The sequence below is a fragment of the Physella acuta genome, unplaced genomic scaffold (genome assembly GCF_028476545.2).
Source record: "Physella acuta isolate Inbredline_101_S28 unplaced genomic scaffold, ASM2847654v3 ptg000008l, whole genome shotgun sequence".
Lineage (NCBI taxonomy): Eukaryota > Metazoa > Mollusca > Gastropoda > Physidae > Physella > Physella acuta.
Window position 1 is genome coordinate 2,077,728 of NW_026731528.1, and position 19,713 is coordinate 2,097,440.

General features: G+C 34.8%; 2 protein-coding genes across 2 annotated transcripts; both read right to left on the minus strand.

Annotated features, from left to right (window-relative positions):
* Positions 1 to 1,669: 1,669 nt before the first annotated feature.
* LOC131951486 (uncharacterized) lies at positions 1,670 to 10,426 on the minus strand. Its single transcript, XM_059313903.1, has 5 exons — positions 10,358 to 10,426; positions 9,942 to 10,101; positions 9,276 to 9,367; positions 1,918 to 2,119; positions 1,670 to 1,795 (listed from the first exon to the last, which is right to left on the minus strand). Exons 2-5 carry the CDS (start codon positions 10,077 to 10,079, stop codon positions 1,670 to 1,672), a joined length of 558 nt encoding a protein of 185 aa, XP_059169886.1. The 5' UTR covers positions 10,080 to 10,101; positions 10,358 to 10,426.
* Positions 10,427 to 13,989: 3,563 nt separating this feature from the next.
* On the minus strand, positions 13,990 to 18,959 carry LOC131951616 (uncharacterized). The gene is made up of 5 exons (XM_059313988.1): positions 18,954 to 18,959; positions 17,987 to 17,998; positions 16,277 to 16,353; positions 14,822 to 15,035; positions 13,990 to 14,112 (listed from the first exon to the last, which is right to left on the minus strand). The coding sequence occupies exons 1-5, from the start codon at positions 18,957 to 18,959 to the stop codon at positions 13,990 to 13,992; spliced, it is 432 nt and encodes a 143-aa protein (XP_059169971.1).
* Between the last annotated feature and the right edge of the window lie 754 nt (positions 18,960 to 19,713).

Genomic DNA, 19,713 nt, shown 5'->3' on the forward strand with positions numbered 1-19,713 from the left:
TATTTCATTCGCAGTCAACTGTAGTGTACTTACAGGTGAGGCTATCTGCAACAAAAACAAAAGGAATGATTAAATCTAATATTAGCTCAAGGTTTGTGCCAGATTGACTGACTTTTTTTTACTTAGTATTTTATTTTTTTCTTTATTTTTCAATTATCATTTTTTCTATTTTTAAGTAGAATATAGATATATACTATAAAGGTTATATGAGGTATCTTTGTATGTTGATGACGGATTAAATTATTGGTGAATAGAATTTTTTTTCTTTCAATTTTGAATAATCAAGGAATTAACCATGTAAAAAATATTAATTTGGCTGCTTCAATTTATCAATAAAAAAATTCTGACACAAAATGTGGGATGGGACTACCATTCTTAAAATAATGATTAGTAGTACGTTAAGGAATACAGTTGAATTTCGTTAGATTTGCTGCCCCAAGCTCCAACATTGGCACAACGGACCCTAAGTTCGATTTAAGAGTCTGATACACTACGGATACAATGGTGTCCGGACATAAACCCCCTGGACAAAAACCCCTGGACAAAAACCCCCCGACATAAAAACCCTGGACAAAAAAAACCCCTGGATAACCCCCCCCCCCCCCCCCCCCATGATGTTTAAATAACGAAAAACCATAGTTGATGAGAACCAAAATTAATAATTATAAAACAAAACAAACATTAGGAAAATAGTGTTTATTTATAACTTTAAAAAGAGAGATTTTGAGCAATGCCTCGCAAATACTCTATAATGGCCAACTTCAAATGAGTTGTTTGATTTTGCCATATGGTCTTCTGTTGAAGACCAGAGATCTGTATTTTTCTGAATATGTTTTGGCTAAGATGGAAAAAGCATCCTTTTATCTCACAGTCTGGAAATACCCTTTCAACACTTTTTATCACAATCGTTTCAAAGCCAATCATAATAGAAATTGGTTGCAGGTTTGTATTCATGACCGTTAGTTGGTCTAAGAGCGCTGTGTATGTTTCCTGTATTTTGTATTAAAGTAAAGCATAAACACATGGAACAGTCCGCCCATTGACCAATGTATGGACTGTGTACAATTGTGAAACAATGCAGGAGCTGTTTTGAATGTACCACCCATAAAGCAGTGCTGATTAACCTCCAAAAACCTAACGTTGTCTTTACTTCCAAACAAAAACATCCTACTTTTGACTCGGGACCAGAATCGTTAGTCGTTCAAAATTACATTAATTTAATTTAATTTTGTTTTTTGGTTCTCATTATCGTTATTATTTCCTTATATAAACCTCAGTCGGGGTTATTATCCAGGGGGTTTATGTCGCGGGGCGGGGGGGGGGGGGTTATGTCGCGGGGGGGTTTTGTCCAGGGGTTTATGTCCAGGAGGTTTTTGACCGGGAGCCGGATACAATGGGCTACTATAATCGCTAACTAAATCAAATCAGGCGCGTCCACCAGCGACTCGGCGATCGTGTGACTGCAGCACCGCTGTCTCCCCTGTTAGCAGTTGTGGCGCCTACTTCTGTTTTAAAGAGCATCCTACAATAGCGACATAACAATCGACGATTATACCGAACTAAGCTGCGTTCTCGGCAACTGCATACGTGTGAATTTATAAATTTCGAATTTTAAATTTTTTTAACTTTAAATATCGAATTCAATATTAAAGTTTAATTTTAAACTGCACTAGATACATACACTGTATAGTATCCATTCCACAAAAATACCCTCTCGCACTGATACGTATTTAATTGTTTCTTTGGTTACACCTCGTAGACTCAAGTCTGTAAGGAAATCGTCGTTTACGTAAATCTGGGGAAAACAAAATTATCACTAGACTTAAGCCAGTTCAACTAACAGTAATCGTTTGAAAACGCTATTGAGAATAATTTTAAAATCTGTATTAATTTAAAAATGAGTTATGAAACAATTACCTTAATCTTGGAGTCATGTATTATGAGTTTTATCTTAACCTCAGATCGGTTCTTAACTGTAGTTGAATTAAACTGGAACTCCTGTCCCCATATGTAGTTTCTTTTAGAACTAATTCGAATGTTTCCGCTGTTCTTCCAAACAGCAATTTGCATTTGTTTGTCAGTTTTGCAGTCGGCTCTCGGACACAACTCAACTATGAACCTATGTCAATTATATTATTACAATGTATTGCTTGTTTTCTGAATCTCATAGAACGTACGTTAAACCGAATGAATATAAAATGGGCCTACGCCCAGGTTTTTAATTCTAATTTCACTGTCTTAGTTACACATTCTGCGCCATATAACATAAAGTAAAAATTAATAAAGGCCAACTGTTGTTCAACTTTCTTTGCATAACGTGTGCAAGACGGAAAACTATATTTAAAACAACCTTATTTTTAACGTAGAAATTGATTCATTTTTCCAATGCATTCAACAAAGAATAATCTCGAATATTCCATTCCCTTTTTTTAAATTGGTGTGCGGTATTAATAAATAAATTGTGGTTCAGTGGCATTGTGGGAGGGGGGGGTGTAGGGGTGTTCATAATACCCATGGTATTTATTTAAATCTATTTCTGAATCAGTATAATTGTATAATTGTATATGTATGTTTAGAACAGTCATCTAAAAACTGACGCTATGTTCACTCTGAGTTGGTTCCCTCACCCCCGTCCCCACCTTACCACCTAAAACGGGACAGGCCTTAATTGTGTAGATCGACATTAATGTCACACCTAAGTATACGCCGGGCAGGATAATTCCACTAAAGTTACCGGACAATGGTGAATGAAGTTGAGCCCCCCCCCCCCCCCCAACCCACCCCGAACTGATCTGTGAAGTACATTTGGGGAAACGCGTAATGATGTACCAAAGTACCTTGCCGCCAGAATCATAGCTTTTGAAACATGTAAATTTCTGTAAATATTGTTTTTGCAATTACCAGTAAAGAGGTGTGTGATCAATACAATGCCCTAAAACATACATTTTCATTATGTTAAAAAAATGATCTTTAAAGAACACAAAAAAATAGTAGCTAATATAAAATTGATTGATCTTAACTGCAAGAAGAATAATTTAGTTACATGTAGGCTATTATTCAAAATGTTCCACCTATTCGATTTAGTGTTTATATTAAATTGAAAAACTTGATTTTATACAAACTCTGATTTCAAAAACTTTCATTATGCTGCAATATTTTAGCATTCATTATGACAATATATTTAAATCTAATTGTAAAAACATATATTTATAAAAACGAATAGTGTAAAGCTACTATATTACATACTAAAGTTATTATGATCTGTTTTGACATTTACAATTAAATTTTTAGAAATGCACATATTTACATTAAGAGAGTATTTATTTCCCCTAGTTCGCATGTCTTAATTAATATTCTAGGTATTGTGTCCAATTGTTTTTACTTTCTTACTTGTATATATAGTATAGAGAAAGTATTGTAATCGTGCAAAAAAAAAAAATTCCAGATTTTTACAAATCTCGACGTTTTACACATCCCTGAGTCGGAAAAAATAAATTTTGCAATCGTGGCTCTATGTCTGTGTATGTATGTGTGTGTGTGTGTGTGTGTGTCTGTGTGTGTCTGTAAACACGATAATTTGAGTACCGTTACAGCTAGGTTAATGAAATTTCATATATGTATTATATCAAATCTGTAGATCCGTATAAACTTTTCAGCGATTTCCGATAACCGAAACTGGAACTTTTTCTACTTTGAATTTTTCAAAAGCCTATAACTTGAGTACTATTTCAAATAGACGAATAAAATTTCACGTATAAGTAAAAGATAAAATTCTCTGCCCTTTTCTTTCAATATTTGAGTAATTTTAGTTGACCGGAAGTATAAATTTACGCTATTTCCGATTTCTCAAAAAACTCATGTGAATTTATAAAGTACTAATAATATCTCGCACTATCATGCACATTTTATTTTGTGTTCACTTGGTGTGCAATTATTTTTTCTAAAAGATTCTATTCTATTATAAAAAGTTTAAGTAATTAAAAATGGATACAAAATTTATATACTATTAAACCTCAAGTTTGTTTACATTTCTGAATATATTTTTTTATTGTTTTTTTTTTTTTTTTGTCCCTTTGGTTACGGAGAGAATCTGCACTATGTGTAGAGCTGTAAAATAGTAATTAGGTAGAGAACATTTTTTTTTGTTTTTAGACAGTCTGTTAATCACAAATTTATTTAAAGACGTTAATTAATTTATTGCTTTATTCATTGGTAGATTAACCACATTAATTATAAAAGTTCAGAGCAATGACTTTACTTATAGTAACGTCACATGATTTTTTTTTTACTTTTTACAACAATACTGGCGGCTTACCTCGAAGATATTGTTGCCCATGTAAGTGTTTAACGCAATATAAAGGCTAATTTTCTGTCGGCTATAGATTTAAAGTTTGCTATTTTTATTAGGTTTCAACACTATCGAGTCCTTGCAAACACGTGACCTAAATCACGTGATACCTACGTCCGCCGCCACGGTGGTGTACACCGGACGTAAACAAAATCAGCTGTTCGTCAGCGCTGGACGCGTTCACTGTTTGTAAAGAACCGCACCCGCGGAAAGGAACAATTCGTTAAAAAACTCGAACTCTTAGGAATTGAAGATCCTTATACTGTTATTGACAGTTTCGTGGATAGATCTCAGCCAATCTGGGTAGCATGTAATTCCAAAGAGGAGTCAGTACCACTGCACTCCCCTGAAAATTTCTCACCTCCGTGATACCCAGCCCCAGAGAGACAGTATCTTTTATATAATTTATGACCCTCAGGGCTCAGCAGAGAGAACAAAGGGGAAAGTCCCACTGCTCTCCCCTCAACATTTCTCACCTCCATGTCATGTTATGTCATTTATAGCACACATGGCTTATCAGGGGAAAGTATTAAGGCAGATAAGTACCATCCCTTTTTACATCAAAGAATCTTAATTCTGGACAGCTACACACTGGTATACTAGCTACACACTAGGTGCCTACTTTAAACTACTAGATTGTAGGCCCTATGTAGACCTGCAATTGTGTAAATTGTAGACCTGGTCCAATTTTATTATTCTAAACCATCTCACTTATAATGTTTCTAGCTTGATTTGTTTCTTTTATAAACAGTGGATTTAAAAAAATTAGCCTAATCATTAACCAAATAATAATAATGTGGTTATTTGTTGTTGGCTGGTATTGTCTAGATTCTACTACTAGGCTACATAAACTTAGTAGACTATTTACTAGATATGCATTTGAATTTTATTAAACTCAGTCCAGAATCAGATACATATTACTGTAAAAAGACACAAAGGATGTAGGCCTTAGTAATTTATTAAAGCCGTCTACTACAATAATATCAACTACATGCTTGTATAAACATTTTAAACATGCTTGTATAAACTTTTTAAAATGTAATTTTAGTAGCAGATTCTAGATCTAAGTCTAGTCACACAATCTATTTCTATCAGATAATTTCGTTTACTAAAAAAATGATTAGATTATAGAGCAAGCTTTTAGATCTTAGAGACTATTAAATACTTTATTATTATGACTACTTTTGATTTATTATGGGTGTATTTTAAATTGAATGTAGATCTAAATTTAATAATTAAATTTAATTAAATAAGTAGATTCTAGATTCTATGTCTACCCAGCGGAGCCAGTCACCCTAAATCTAGAATCTAGATCTGTGGTCTGAATTTGGTTTACGCCATGTTTGAAGCTAGATTCTAGATCTCAATATTAAATCACTATTCTGTTATTACAATTAAATCTTATTATTCTTATTATTACTTTTGACTTTGTCTTTTACTATTAGTATTTGTGAAGGTCGAGTATATTTGTCTTATTAACAGTTATCTTTTTAAATTAAAATGAAGTTTATTATTTTACTGTACTTACCCAAAACAAAGTATCGAGAACAGATTCGCATGTTATTTGCCGCTGCTTCGCTTACACCGCTGCGATAAATATTGGCTAAAAATTGACGGCGTCTACGATCTGTTAACTGTCAATCTCTGTCATCTTGGTTTAACATAACCCTTAGCAGTCGAAATAAAGGAATCCATTTAGATCTGCCACTTCGAGTATCACAACCTTTCACAAAACAGGTCAACATTTTGAATGTAGATCTGTACACCGCGATGGCGGATGTTTACATACACGACCGGACGTGACGTCATATGCAAGGACTCTATTATCAATTTTTTAACAGTTATTGTTATTTTAGTATACAATGAATTTCTCTAGATCTACAGATCAGCTTTCGAAGGAAGAAAAAGTTGTGAATCTAGATCTAGATCTAGGTCAAACCAAAATTAATTAGTTAAAAATAAAATCAATAGGGCCTAATTAAAAACACACGTAAAACTATTGAGTTTCTTGATTAAATTATTTTTGTCATGAAATATTTGATGTAAATCTTTGCTTTTTAGCTTCACGGATCAACTAATTCAAGAAAACAAGTGATTTATCTATCTAGGTTCTAGAGTTACGGCGAAAACTCGACTTAACCAAACCAGTCGTAGAATTTAGATAATTCTTTCTAGATCTAGATAATAATGAGTTTCTATACTAACCTATTTCCGACCTTCATTATTTTATATAAATCTTTGTTTAGCTATGGAATTGGCTAATTTAAGATAAAATTTAATTTGAAAGATACTAGATCTAGATATAGGGTCTATTCACGTAAATCAAGTTTCTTAAGCAGACTCAAACTATTAATATATAACACAAAAAACGTCATTGTCGTCACGAGTCTGGATAGCTAAGTTGTTAGTGTAATAGGCTTCCATGCTGGCTCTAGACACATCATGCCAATATTTAAAAAAAATAAAGTTGCCAATCGGAACTTGGCGGGATACAGGGCAGGTGAAGCAGAGGCGTAGCGACCCTTCCCGGAGCCCGGGGACATACTTTCAATTTGGCGCCCCCTTGGGAGCAAATTTTCGATTTGCACCCCCCCTCAAACTTTCGATTTGCACCCTCACTCGAACTTTTCATTTGCACCCCCCCCCCTCAAACTTTCAATTTGGCGCCCCCCCCTAAGGTCGGCGCCCGGGGACATATGTCCCCCCCCCCCGCCCCCCCCCCCCCCTCGCTACGCTACTGAGGTGAAGTAGAGTTCATCTGTTTCTTTGTCCTCTGCATATAAAGGGATAGTGTGGTCAGAGCGATAGAAACATGTTGTCTGAGACTTGACAGGACACTGGGCAGGTGAATTACAGTTGCATAGGTCACCTGTGACGTCAGTATATGAAGGGATAGTGTGGTCAGACCCGTGTTTAGCCGAAATCGGTGTTTTTAAAAGATAAAAAACGTCTTTTTTAATGTTGGTTCTGGTTATTTTGTTATGTCGTTTATGGATGACCCCCGAAACCCACTGTTAGCTAACTAGATAACGGGTAGTCTAGTATTGTCTATATTCCAAGTTGCCATCCCCCCACCCATCCCCGTAGTGTTATTAATACTAATAGTTTCGCTGTCTGTGTATCTATGTATCTGTGTATCTATCTATCTGACAAGAACGCTCTAGAGAAAACACAAGCAATTTAAAAACATACATAGTGAAACGGAAGCGAAATATGACGTCATATTTAGGCCTAGCGTATTGTAGAAAATAGTATCAAGCCGGAGAGTGCACACAGTAATATGACGTCATTGATTCTCGAGTAAACATTGAATAAAAAGGCAATTTTGTCTAATCTAAGTGGTTTGCGTGAAGAGTTTCATTCGTACAATTCTTCGGGTAGGGGCGAAGCCCCACCCTCGCGAAAGAACGTCTAAGCCCCCCCCCCCCCCCAACTCAAAAGAAATTTCTTCATCGATACTCTATAATAAAATTACCGTCTAATTAATGTGTCTAATCTAAAAGGTGGTTTGCTTGCAGTTTCTTTAATGCAATTCTTCGGGTAGTGGCTAAGTGCGACACCAGTGTTTAAAAACAAAAAGTGTTTAGCTTGCAGTTTTTTTTTCATGCATCTCTTCCGGTAGGTGCGAAGCCCCGCCCAGGTTCTTCCTTTACTTTGTATGATCTACAAATGCGACCAGTGTTTCTTTCAGACTTTTTCCTCCCCGGCGAGGGGTGGGGGTACTTGAATTTTTTTGGGGACGGGGGTAGAATTTTCTGGGAGGGGGCGGACACTGGAAAAAGTATATAATTACATTTCGTTGTATGGGACGGTAGACATATTTTGGGGGGTGTGTGTGTGGGGGGGGGGTGGGGGGGCTGAGCCCCCTCTTACCAAGTAGAGTTGCCTGAAAGAAACTCTAAATGTGGCTTTTGTCATGAATGAGATTAGGTGCACCGTTTAGGGATATGCCTATGACTATATTTTGTATAAAGTTAGAAATCCGTTTTCAATGCATTTTTCGTTTCAGGTTAAATTTAGGCGGTGATTTTGGTTTTGGTTTTAGTTTAGAGAAAAGAGACAGCACTATCAACCTAGCGCCCGTTGTATCCTTCCTCAACGGGCCATTTTTCTCTTCTATAATAATAGTTTCGCTGTCTGTGTATCTATGTATCTGTGTATCTATCTATCTGACAAGAACGCTCTAGAGAAAACACAAGCAATTTAAAAACATGCATAGTTAAACGAAAATGAAATATGACGTCATATAGTGGAAAATAATATCAAGCCGGAGAGTGCACACAGTAATATGACGTCATTGATTCTCGAGTAAACATTGAATAAAAGGAAATTTTGTCTAATCTAAGTGGTTTGCGTGAAGAGTTTCTTTTATACAAGTTCAAGTTTTTCACATGATTATATATATATATATATATATATATATATATATATATATATATATATATATATATATATATATATATATATATATATATATATATATATATATATATATATATATAATCATGTAAAAAACTTGAACCCCCCCCCTCATGAGACGATCCTGGAGACGCCACTGTTGTGGTTATTAAAACTTTAAATACAATTTAAATAACTTTAAAATTACTTCAAAATAAATTGTAACTAATCATTAGACAGAGTCAAACGTTTAATAAATTCTCTGCAATTAATTGCAAATTTAATAACATTGATTCTTAAGCGATTACTAATCTGATATTTTCTTTCAAGCTTTAGATTTGCTTTAAATATGAAAAATTAATTTTCAAAAACATGATTTTTATACATGATAACAAAAATAGACTGACGGCATTTCGTGGAAAACGTTGGGTCTATAAATCTGTATAAATCTACTCGTATCTAACACACGCTGCCTAAACTGTAGAAATTGGAACTTTTCATCTTAAATAAATAAAACACAAGCAGTCACCTTTTCGTTGAAGACGTTGTCACTCCTTCAATGATAACCTCTTTCCCGTCGTACATTGGAAATCGAATTTCCCCATAGTAAGGGATTGGGTACTGCGTAAATTACGATCAGATTAGAAGTCACAAAACAATTTTTAAGACAACTGTGTTTGTTGCAAATTGTTGTTGTATCAAAGTTCAGAATATTTTTTGTACTGATATGAAACCAGATGTAATCATAAAAGTATGATAGATATTTTGTGTAGTGGTTTTGTAAACAAACTATTAATCTGATCAAATTAACAATATATAAGATATAATATGTAATATGTGTAATTTAATGTGTATATATATATATATATATATATATATATATATATATATATATATATATATATATATATATATATATATATATATACATATATGCCTACTGTTGTTGTCATTCTTTTTGTTTCAATATTGATTTTTCGTTTCATTTTGTCTTATGTCGGCTCCAAACGAATTCCTTTTATAAAATATAGAATTTGATGTGACCTAAACCGATTAGGTTTATATTTTTGTCTGGAGCTGCATTTTTACTCTTAAAGTGGACAAAGTTTCAGCTTTATAAAGTTTTGACCAAATGCTTTAAACAATAACCAAGTCATAAACTAAAGAAAACAAAGCCAGATTAATGAACACTTACATTTGTTTTACCATCAGCAAACGACCATTTAGGGTGGTAAAATGTGCTGTTGTCGAAGGTCTGGATCTGATAAGTGTCCACACAACCCAAGGAAAGGATAATTGACAGAAATACAAAGAGCATATGATGAAGCATCATTGTATTGCTAGAGGTCCGACGTCTACAAAAAAATAGATTGAGTTTTTAATCAATTAACCTGGAAATTTATTAAGAGATTTTATATTTTAGTTACCACTTTGATTACATAACATAGACACAAATCTTTAATGCGTCTATACTAAACAGGATTTTTTAAAACTGTCAACTGATGCCTCTGTTAGATAAAGTATCGCAACTTTTTTATTAAAAATTCTTAGTTTCACTTTAATGACGGTTAAATTTTAAATAAAACGAGTATAATATACAGGAGAACGTGCCTAGTGCACTAGTACAGGTTTTCAAAATGTGTTGCTACTCACTTTTCTTTAACACGTAGAACAAAGATGGCCGAAGAAAATTAAACAAAAGACAACTATATCCGGTCATCAGAACCACGTCAACAAAACGTGATACTTACAGATTTTTCGGTGTCGGTGACTGGATTACAAACGCTGAAGTTAAATCAAACGATGTCGAGTAGATCGTTGCAAAAGAAATCAATTACGGTAAATTACATATTGGTTTTTACAACGTTCATCTTGTAGTTAAAGATAATAACACATTGATTAATATATGGAAAAATGCTAGCAAATTGTTTTTTACCACATTACACCAGACGCAACAGATTGTAAAAAAAAATAGAGGTAAACCTATCTAAACATATATCTCCAACATATTAAGAATACCGAATTAAAACGGTCGATCATTGAACCACAACCACCTAATAACTATCCTTATTGCTTCTCTATCATGAAATCGACGGAAATAATACTTAAGGTGGTTGGCGCTGTCGAGTAGGTAAAGCTCATTATGGGAAAACCTTGATTTATCATGGTCAACACAATATCATGCTTGAAACAAATCAATTATAAAAACTGAATAATAGGTTAAATCTCATCAATTAAAATTACATGTCTTGCAATTAAATGTTAGATAAAATGTTTACTAACGCTGTTATTTATATTTTGCTGATTCGGAATATTTTTTGAAAGTCTTTTGTGTTGTGATGTCACCACTGATGTGCAAAGAGAGAGAACAATCTTAAAACAATGCAGAGAGTTATACCCTAATCTGGCTATCTAAACATATTTCTCCAACATATTAATTATAACCCGGTCGACCATTGAACCACTTCAGACTGTATGATAAATAGCGACCTAATAACTATTCTTATTGCTTCTCTATCACGAAATAGCCGGAAATAATACCCAAGGTGGTTCGCGCGGTCGAGTAGGTAAAGCTCATGATAAAAAAAAACCTTTGGTATAGTGACGTAACTCCTCTCCTTTGTTTCAGTTTTTACTGCCGATTATCAAGACAGAAAAATCACATATCGATTGCTTCGTGATTTGCAAAGCTCAACATGACAAGTGGTTCCCTATAAGACTAAGGGACAGATGACTGTCTTTTAAAGATTACAAGCAATTGGTTGGTTTAACAAACAATTTTTGTGTGTTGCTCTCTCCTATTTAGTGTCAGCTTTTTGTTTCAGGCGAATGACTATACATTTTAAAACAAAACAAAATAAAACCCTTATAATAACAAGCTTTTGAATGCACTGAAAACAAGAAAACAAAATTAATTTTCCCCCTAAAATAAAAGCTTTTGTCGCTAAAATATGTTGAAGATTTCAATGAGTGACCATAGCTTAAATTAAAGAAAGAAGATTTGTCTTATTTTCTTATTTTCGGTGCAGATAAAAGCCTTTTATTTTATTTATTTAATTTTTTTATATTTTATTTTTTTTAAATTATAAATGACGAGCCGGCTCGACGCCGCTGTTTAGTTGTTTTATTTTCTACTTTTCACTAATTTATAATTTGTGAATTTGACACTACCAATGAACTTGTTATTACCTCCCCTTAGTTTCAAATCGTTTTTTTATTGACTGCCCGTAATAGCCGTCACTTATTCGACCCGCCTCTTCGATTGTAAACATTTCGAGAGTACCACAGCTCACCAGACTGGTGGGAATGGGGGTGGTAGCGATATGCGTAGAGAGCGAGGGATATGGAAACTCGGCGCGCGTAAGTGTTGGTACAGAGGAGGGTCGGTAACAATTTGTCTGATATATGATTGGTTGATTTAAGTGAAACAAAAATATTAAACTAAATTTTTAAATGATCAGTTTCGTAAAAATCCAGAATTATGAATTTATCATTTTTCAGAAACATTAACAGAATGTGAAAACATTAGACATCGTAGAATAGAAGGTACAATAATTACATACCTTGAGCATTGAAACTCAGCAAGCATTAAAAAATTATTTTCCTTATATTGAAAATGCATTTTATTTCGTAATTTTTCAGGAATATTTTGTCACATCTATTACAAAAAACATGAAACATTAACTCAGAGACGCATACAGATATTTTCGGATTAGCGGTAGTGGCCAGAAAAGGCACCATATATATATATGACATTGCTTCGCTAAAGTGAAAAATACATTCAAACATTAGTCTGTAGAAAAACAAAGAACAAGACACCCTATGGGCCGAAAACACAAAACAATTAATCACACAAAACAAGAAACAATTTAAAATATAAAACCATCACAACACAGCCAAAAAGAAGTCTCGTCAGTAGCCTGTTTAAACCATTACTCTTTCAAGAGTAAATCTAGAAAGATTTGTTTAAAATCAATATCTCCTTGTTGTTTTTTTAGTTTAACAACTTAAAAATAATACTTTTCATAGAGTAGAAAACTGTTTGAAAACTAGCAGTTACAATGGGCTTGAAAAGTCGATATAATAATAATTTTTTAAAATCTTTTTAAAATTATGGCAGGGGATAAAATTATAGTTATATTTTTTAAAAGTTGATTTGGAACCCTCGATTACACTCATTTTCATTTTGTTGTATTGAATATAAGCCGAGTAAAAGCCGTTTAAAATTATTTTATCAATTCAAAATTTAAAAAAAAAACCGCCTCAACCTCTCCTTAAAGACAACCGGATTGGCCAGGGAGAGTAAAACAATTAAAGTCACAATAATTGTTTTCATTGACAAAATACACAATATTCTTATATAAAATAACACGGGATGGGAACTCGGGCTATAGACATGATTTTTAATCCATTTTAAATACTTAAAGTTTTTAAAATAGAATAAAATCTCGTAGACAAAAGAATTGCACACCAAGTGAACGCCAAATTAAGAAGTGCATAATAGTGCGCAATATTATTAGTACTTTAAAAATTTACATTAGTTTTTTGAGAAAATGACTACTTCCGGTCAACGGAAATTACTAAAAATTTAACAGAAGTTAGAGAATTAGATATTTTACTTACATGTGAAATTTTATTTTTCTATCTGAAATAGTACTCAAGTTATAGGCTTTTGAAAAATTCAAAGTAGGAAAAGTACCACTTCCGGTTATCGGAAATCGCTAAAAAGTTAATAAGGATCTACGATTTTGATAACGTACTTATATATGAAATTTCATCAACCTAGCTGTAACGGTACTCAAGTAATCGTGTTTACACACAGACACACACACACACACAAACATAGACAGACAGACAGACACACAGACATACGGACAAGATTGCAAATTATGTTTTTCCCTATCAGTGAGATGTAAAACGTCGAGATTTGTAAAAATCTCGATTTTTCTTTTGCACGATTACAATACTTTCTCTATACTTCGTATATACGAGAAAGTAAAAAATGAAGCATTAGCATTAGTTTAATTTCCCTTATGCAAACTCATGTTCACATGAAGATATAGATGTTTAAGTCATAAAAAGCAGAAATATTGTCAATAAAATACTGGTTTGTGGTGTTATGATCTTAATGCATGAACCTGTTTTGTTTTTTTTATTCATGAATTTAAACTAAAAAATGAAGCAACAGCAATAGTTTTATTTCCCTTAAGCAAACTCAATTGTTCACAGGAAGAAATAGATGTTTAAGTCATATGAAGCAGAGATATTGTCAATTTTCCCCAATGCTCTATCCGGTCATAGCATGAACTAAGGTTGGTCTTGGAGTAATCTTTCCTGCTAGAACTCTCAGCTGTAGTAACTGTAATCTGAAAAAATGTTAAAGTAGTTATTTTAATAGAAAATATCAACATCTTATTTCCCAAAATTAGTTGATACAAATATAGTAGCAACACATGTTTTTGGCGGAAATACTGTCAAAGTTGGAAAATGCAGCGTTTCTTCCAGACTTCTTTCTCGGGGGGTGGGGGATGTACAACATTTTCAGGGGGGGGTGGACACTGGTAAAGTATATGTTTTCTATATAAATTCCATTTCGTTGTGGTTGGGGTGGTAGACTTACTTCGGGGGAGGGGGTAGCAGACACCCCCCTCTCTACCCCCCCCCCCCCCCCAAGAGTTGCCTGGAAGAAACTCTGGAAACATGTTTCATTTTTTTTCCTCTCCAGTGATGAGTATCGCTACTCTAAGTATCGTCGATTATAAGTAAAGACAACTCTGAGTATCTTCAATATTTAATGTCACCGTGTCTAAGTATTTTCGATTATAAGAATCATCAATTCTAAATACTGTCGATTCTAAATATCGCCGACTGCAAGTATAGTTGATTCTAAATATTGTTGACTCTGTCGTATAAAGAAATTTGTACCACTTTTAAGGAATTAGCGTAAATCTTAATTACCAGCACACAAATTTAGTTTGAGTATAGGTTAGTCATATGAAGCAGCATAATTTATCTCAGTTGCATAATTGGATATCACACCAAATAAACTAATAATCACACGATGTCAAAACTTACCTGCAAGAGAGGTGGGCGTAGTACCCACACCATCGTGAAAGGAACATTGAATTCAAAGGGGGAATCATACATAGCTGCTGCCTTCCCATAGGTACCGTTAAATAGATCATTTATAATTACAGTATTCACGTGGTTACCATCATTAAATACAACTCTAAAGAGCGCTGCAAGATCAGATTTTCCTTCCCCAGTACATGCCAAGTCGACCGAAAACCTAAATTAAATCAGAACTAATTAATCAAAAACCTAAGTATAACAGTCTAAACATATCTACAAAAAACACACCGGAGCTTGCGTGTATACATTTGATAAAATGTGTATATTACATATATGAAAGGATTGACAAAACTAAAAAAAGAGGATTGTACATCTAGACATGAAAGGATCATAAAACCAACCCACACGACTTGTGTATGTTTAATACCATCCCTTGGTGGTGGAGACAGACCCTACGGGAGAAAATGACTGCTACACGGAAATAATACAAGAAGAAATTACTTTCAAGAAAAGTCAAACAATGAACAAGATCACACCGTAGATATTGTTTGACAAATGTTAATTTGAAGATCGCAGTCTACTCATTCGTACGGAGCTTCCAAAGAAAGCAGTATTTATGTTGATTTAGCCCGCCATGTAAGCTTATAGCAATAAAAAAAATATTTTTACTGAATGATTCAGATAACCCAATTATTTTTGTTTAACTTTTCACGTCTTTTGATCACTGAAGTGGTATAATTAACTTGCACCAACACCGGACAACAACGACAACAACGATAACACAGCGCTTGTGATCAAACACCAGTTGATAGACCACCTGTGATCAAAGACCCTCTGCTGAGAAAACACCTGTGGTCAAACCCCCTATGGTCAAACCCCCTATGATCAAACCCCCTATGGTCAAAGCACCGCTATGGTCAAAGGCCCGCTGTGGTCAAACCCCCTATGGTCAAAGCCCCTATGGTCAAAGCTCCGCTGTGGTCAAACCCCCTATGGTCAAACCCCCTATGGTCAAAGCACCTGTGGTCAAAGGTCCTAGGACCCTAATTTAGTACTTAAACATATTTCATTGCAATATATCTGGCCTGAAATAATAAATAATAACGTATTGATCGAATTTTAGCCCGTGGAAAATTACGAAAAGTGTAACTTCATATCGGTCAATGGTATACGAAACACGGAAGTTTGATACCTGAAATGCTTTTTCGTGTTCGTTTTATTCTTATATTTTTTCGTTTTTATATTTAGTTTGAAACTAATTCCGTAATAAAGATGTCATTTTTCAATGTGCCTTATTTTAATAATATTTAAGAGAAGGAATTCCTTTTAAATTGCCCCTTAATGGCCTGCTTCCCCTTTTCTCTTTTACAAAGTGATAGTAACAAAAATAAACTGTTAACTGCTGTAAATATTCAAGTGCACATTAATTTACATGTACAAAGTAATTATAACACTTACAAAGGGATCCTTGTTGGTGTTCCTCTAATTATTATCTTTTCTCCAACCGGCAATCTTTTAACAGGAAGTACGGGACCCTCATAATGGGAAAGAATCAAAAGATTTTAATTTGAAACAAATGAATGTATTAGGCCTTTGCAGAATTTTAAAAATACAACCAAACTCCGGTCAGTCATCGCCATAATCACAATTTAAAAGGGATTCTGCCGTGACGTGACTAGAAAAACAGCACCCCCCCACCACCCCCCTGCAGAAATGTTTTTGGGTTTCAGGGTCCTAACCTATATATATATATATATATATATATATATATATATATATATATATATATATATATATATATATATATATATGTTACGGTCAAAGCCCGAAGTGCGGCCAAACCCCGGATTGGCCGGCCAATGCGCGGATTGGCCGGCTCTCTTGGCCAAAGCCCGAAGAACTTAAAACTAAGATCGTATTTCGTACATTGGCCGGCCAATGCGCGCACTGGCCGGGACGTACTGGCCAAAGTCCGAAGTGCTTAAACTTGACAGCGTATTTTGTACATTGGCCGGCCAATGCGCGCATTGGCCGGGATGTCCTGGCCAATGTTCTATCTAGACTAAGTTGTGATCGCGTTTTCATTATTCTGGGTGCGGTTTCATTGTGAGTAACGTATTGTTTAGCTCTTGTTTGTACAGCTCATTCTTGTGGATCCTGTGGCAAAGATGTCCATGCTATTTGTGGAGTAACCAATGAAGCAGACGAAGGGTACGGAGGGAACATTACCTGCAGATTGTGTCACAACAAACAAGACATCATGGAACACAGGTCAGCAGCTCATGCTGGCTTGCAAACTCAAGGTGCTAAGATGCTTAAAACATCAAATACAAAATTTAAAGATGGTGAAGTGGGTGACAATGTACGCATCCGTGTTCAAGATGTTGACAAGAGGTCGCGGTGATCCCCGAAGCGTGATTGCATTTGTCATGAGCGTCGAGGGCGGTTTCTACAAATTAGGAACGGAACATGGTGTTCTAAAACAACTGTATGCTAGAAGTGAGTTTTCAATTCTTCACGAAAAACTGCTCAGTTGGCACTGAGGAAAAATCACTACGAACCATCGCATCTTCACAATCATTGACTGGGGGCCAAGGTTACACTCGCTGCAATTGCACAACCAAGTGCACAACAAATCGCTGCAAGTGTAAAAGTAACAAGCTACTATGTAATTCTAAATGCAATAAAAGTTCAAATTGTTGTAACAAATGATAATATTGATTGATTGAGACTATTATACAATAAAAAATTTGAATGTTTCTGTCATTTACTTTAATTAATAATCAATAAAGACTTAATTTCATGATCCTTACGGCATAAAAAAAGCCAAAATCTGCCCAAGATCTTCTAATTAAGACTTTGGCCGGTCCAAAATGGCCAGTCCGCGGACTGGCCGGCTAAAGGCCGAAATCAAGAGCTATTTCAGACTTTGGCCGGCCCACCATGGCCAGTCCGCGGATTGGCCGGCCAAAGGCCGAAATCAAGCAAAGTTTCGGACTTTGGCCGACCAATGGGAGACGATATTGGCCAATGCGCGGATTGGCCGGCCAATCCGCGCATTGGCCGACTTCGGGCTTTGACCGTAACATATATATATATGTTTGTGTGTGTAATAGCAGTATTAATTAAAACAAATATTTCATTCGCAGTCAACTGTAGTGTACTTACAGGTGAGGCTATCTGCAACAAAAACATAAGAAATAATTAAATCTAATATTAGCTCAAGGTTTGTGCCAGATTAACTGACTTTTTTTTTACTTACTATTTTATTATTATTTTTTTTGTTTATTTTTCAATTATCTTTTTTTCAATTTTTAAGTAGAATATAGATATAAACTATCAAGGTTATATGAGGTATATTTGTATGTTAATGACGGATGGAATTATTTGTGTATAGAACTTTTTCTTTGAATTTCGAATAATCAAGGAATTAGCCATGTAAAAAAATATTAATTTGGCTGCTTCACTTTACCAATTAAAAAATTCTGACACAAAACTGGGATGGGATTACCATTCTTAAAATAATGATTAGTAGTACGTTAAGGAATACTATTGAATTTCGTTAGATTTGCTGCCCCAAGCTCCAACATTAGCACAACGGACCCTAAGTTCGATTTAAGAGTCTGATACACTACGGATACAATGGGCTACTATAATCGCTTACTAATCAAATCAATCGCGTCCATCGGCGACTCGGCGATCGGTAAACTGCAGCACCGCGTTCTCCTCTGTTAGCAGTTGTGGCGCCTACTTCTGTTTTAAAGAGCATTTTTCAATAGCGACACAACATTCGACCATAATACCGAACTAAGGTGATTTCTCGCCGAATGCAGTAGTGCAAACGGTGGTTTCCGAGATTACCCAGACGAAATAAGCCACGTATTAAATAACATGCTAGCGTGCCCGTTGCGCGGGTTGCTGCAAGCTGACACAATATTTTAAGAGGATTTCATCAATGCGTTACCAATGGTGTAATTTTAGTCTTTGTGTTTCTGAGACTGAGTTATTCAAGTGTTAACCGCGCTTGTGCTATATTGGATCTGAGATGTTTGAGCGCGGGTTTGTTCACACTCTCGCCCAGACCACGACCCCCCACAGGACGTCCTGTGTTAACGCCTTAATGTACGTTATTTACCTCCATAATAATAAGGTAGAGCACACCATGGCGACCGCTCAAGTGTCAGGGTCGTCGTGGGGGCGCTCTCGAAATAAACCGATTAAAGCACCACAGTGTCGACGGGTGCTCTTTAAAACTAATGTGGCCCCATATCGATCATAAATAGCCCATGGTATTTCGGGTAATCCGACCTCAGACGGACGCACACGTAAAAAATTCATACTTTGGTGGGGGAAAAATGCACAATGAAAAATCTAACCCGGCGTTGGGTCCCTTTAAAATCTTGGACTCAACCAGTTTACCCCTAATAGTAACGCATGGTCTTATTAGTTTATTGCACTCTTAACACGCACTGGGGTGTACTAAACGGTAGTGTGGCAAAAAATTTGATTTGAATTTTGAATTTTGACTTTCGAATTTTGATTTTTAAATTTTGAATTTTTTTTTAATTTTGAAATTTGAAATTTGAATTTTGCCTTTTTTTTTTAAATTTTGAATTCAATATAAAAGATTTATTTTAAACCGTATTTGAAATTTGAATTTCGAATTTTGAATTTTGGATTTTTTTTTATTTAGAATATTGAATTCAATATTAATGATTATTTTTAAACCGTATAAATATACTGCATTAGGTACACACACTGTACAGTATCCATTCCACAAAAATACCCTCACGAACTGATACGTATTTAATTGTTTCTTTGTTTACACCTCGTAGACTCAAGTCTGTAAGCAAATCGTCTTTAAAGTAAATCTGGTGAATACAAAATAAATTATC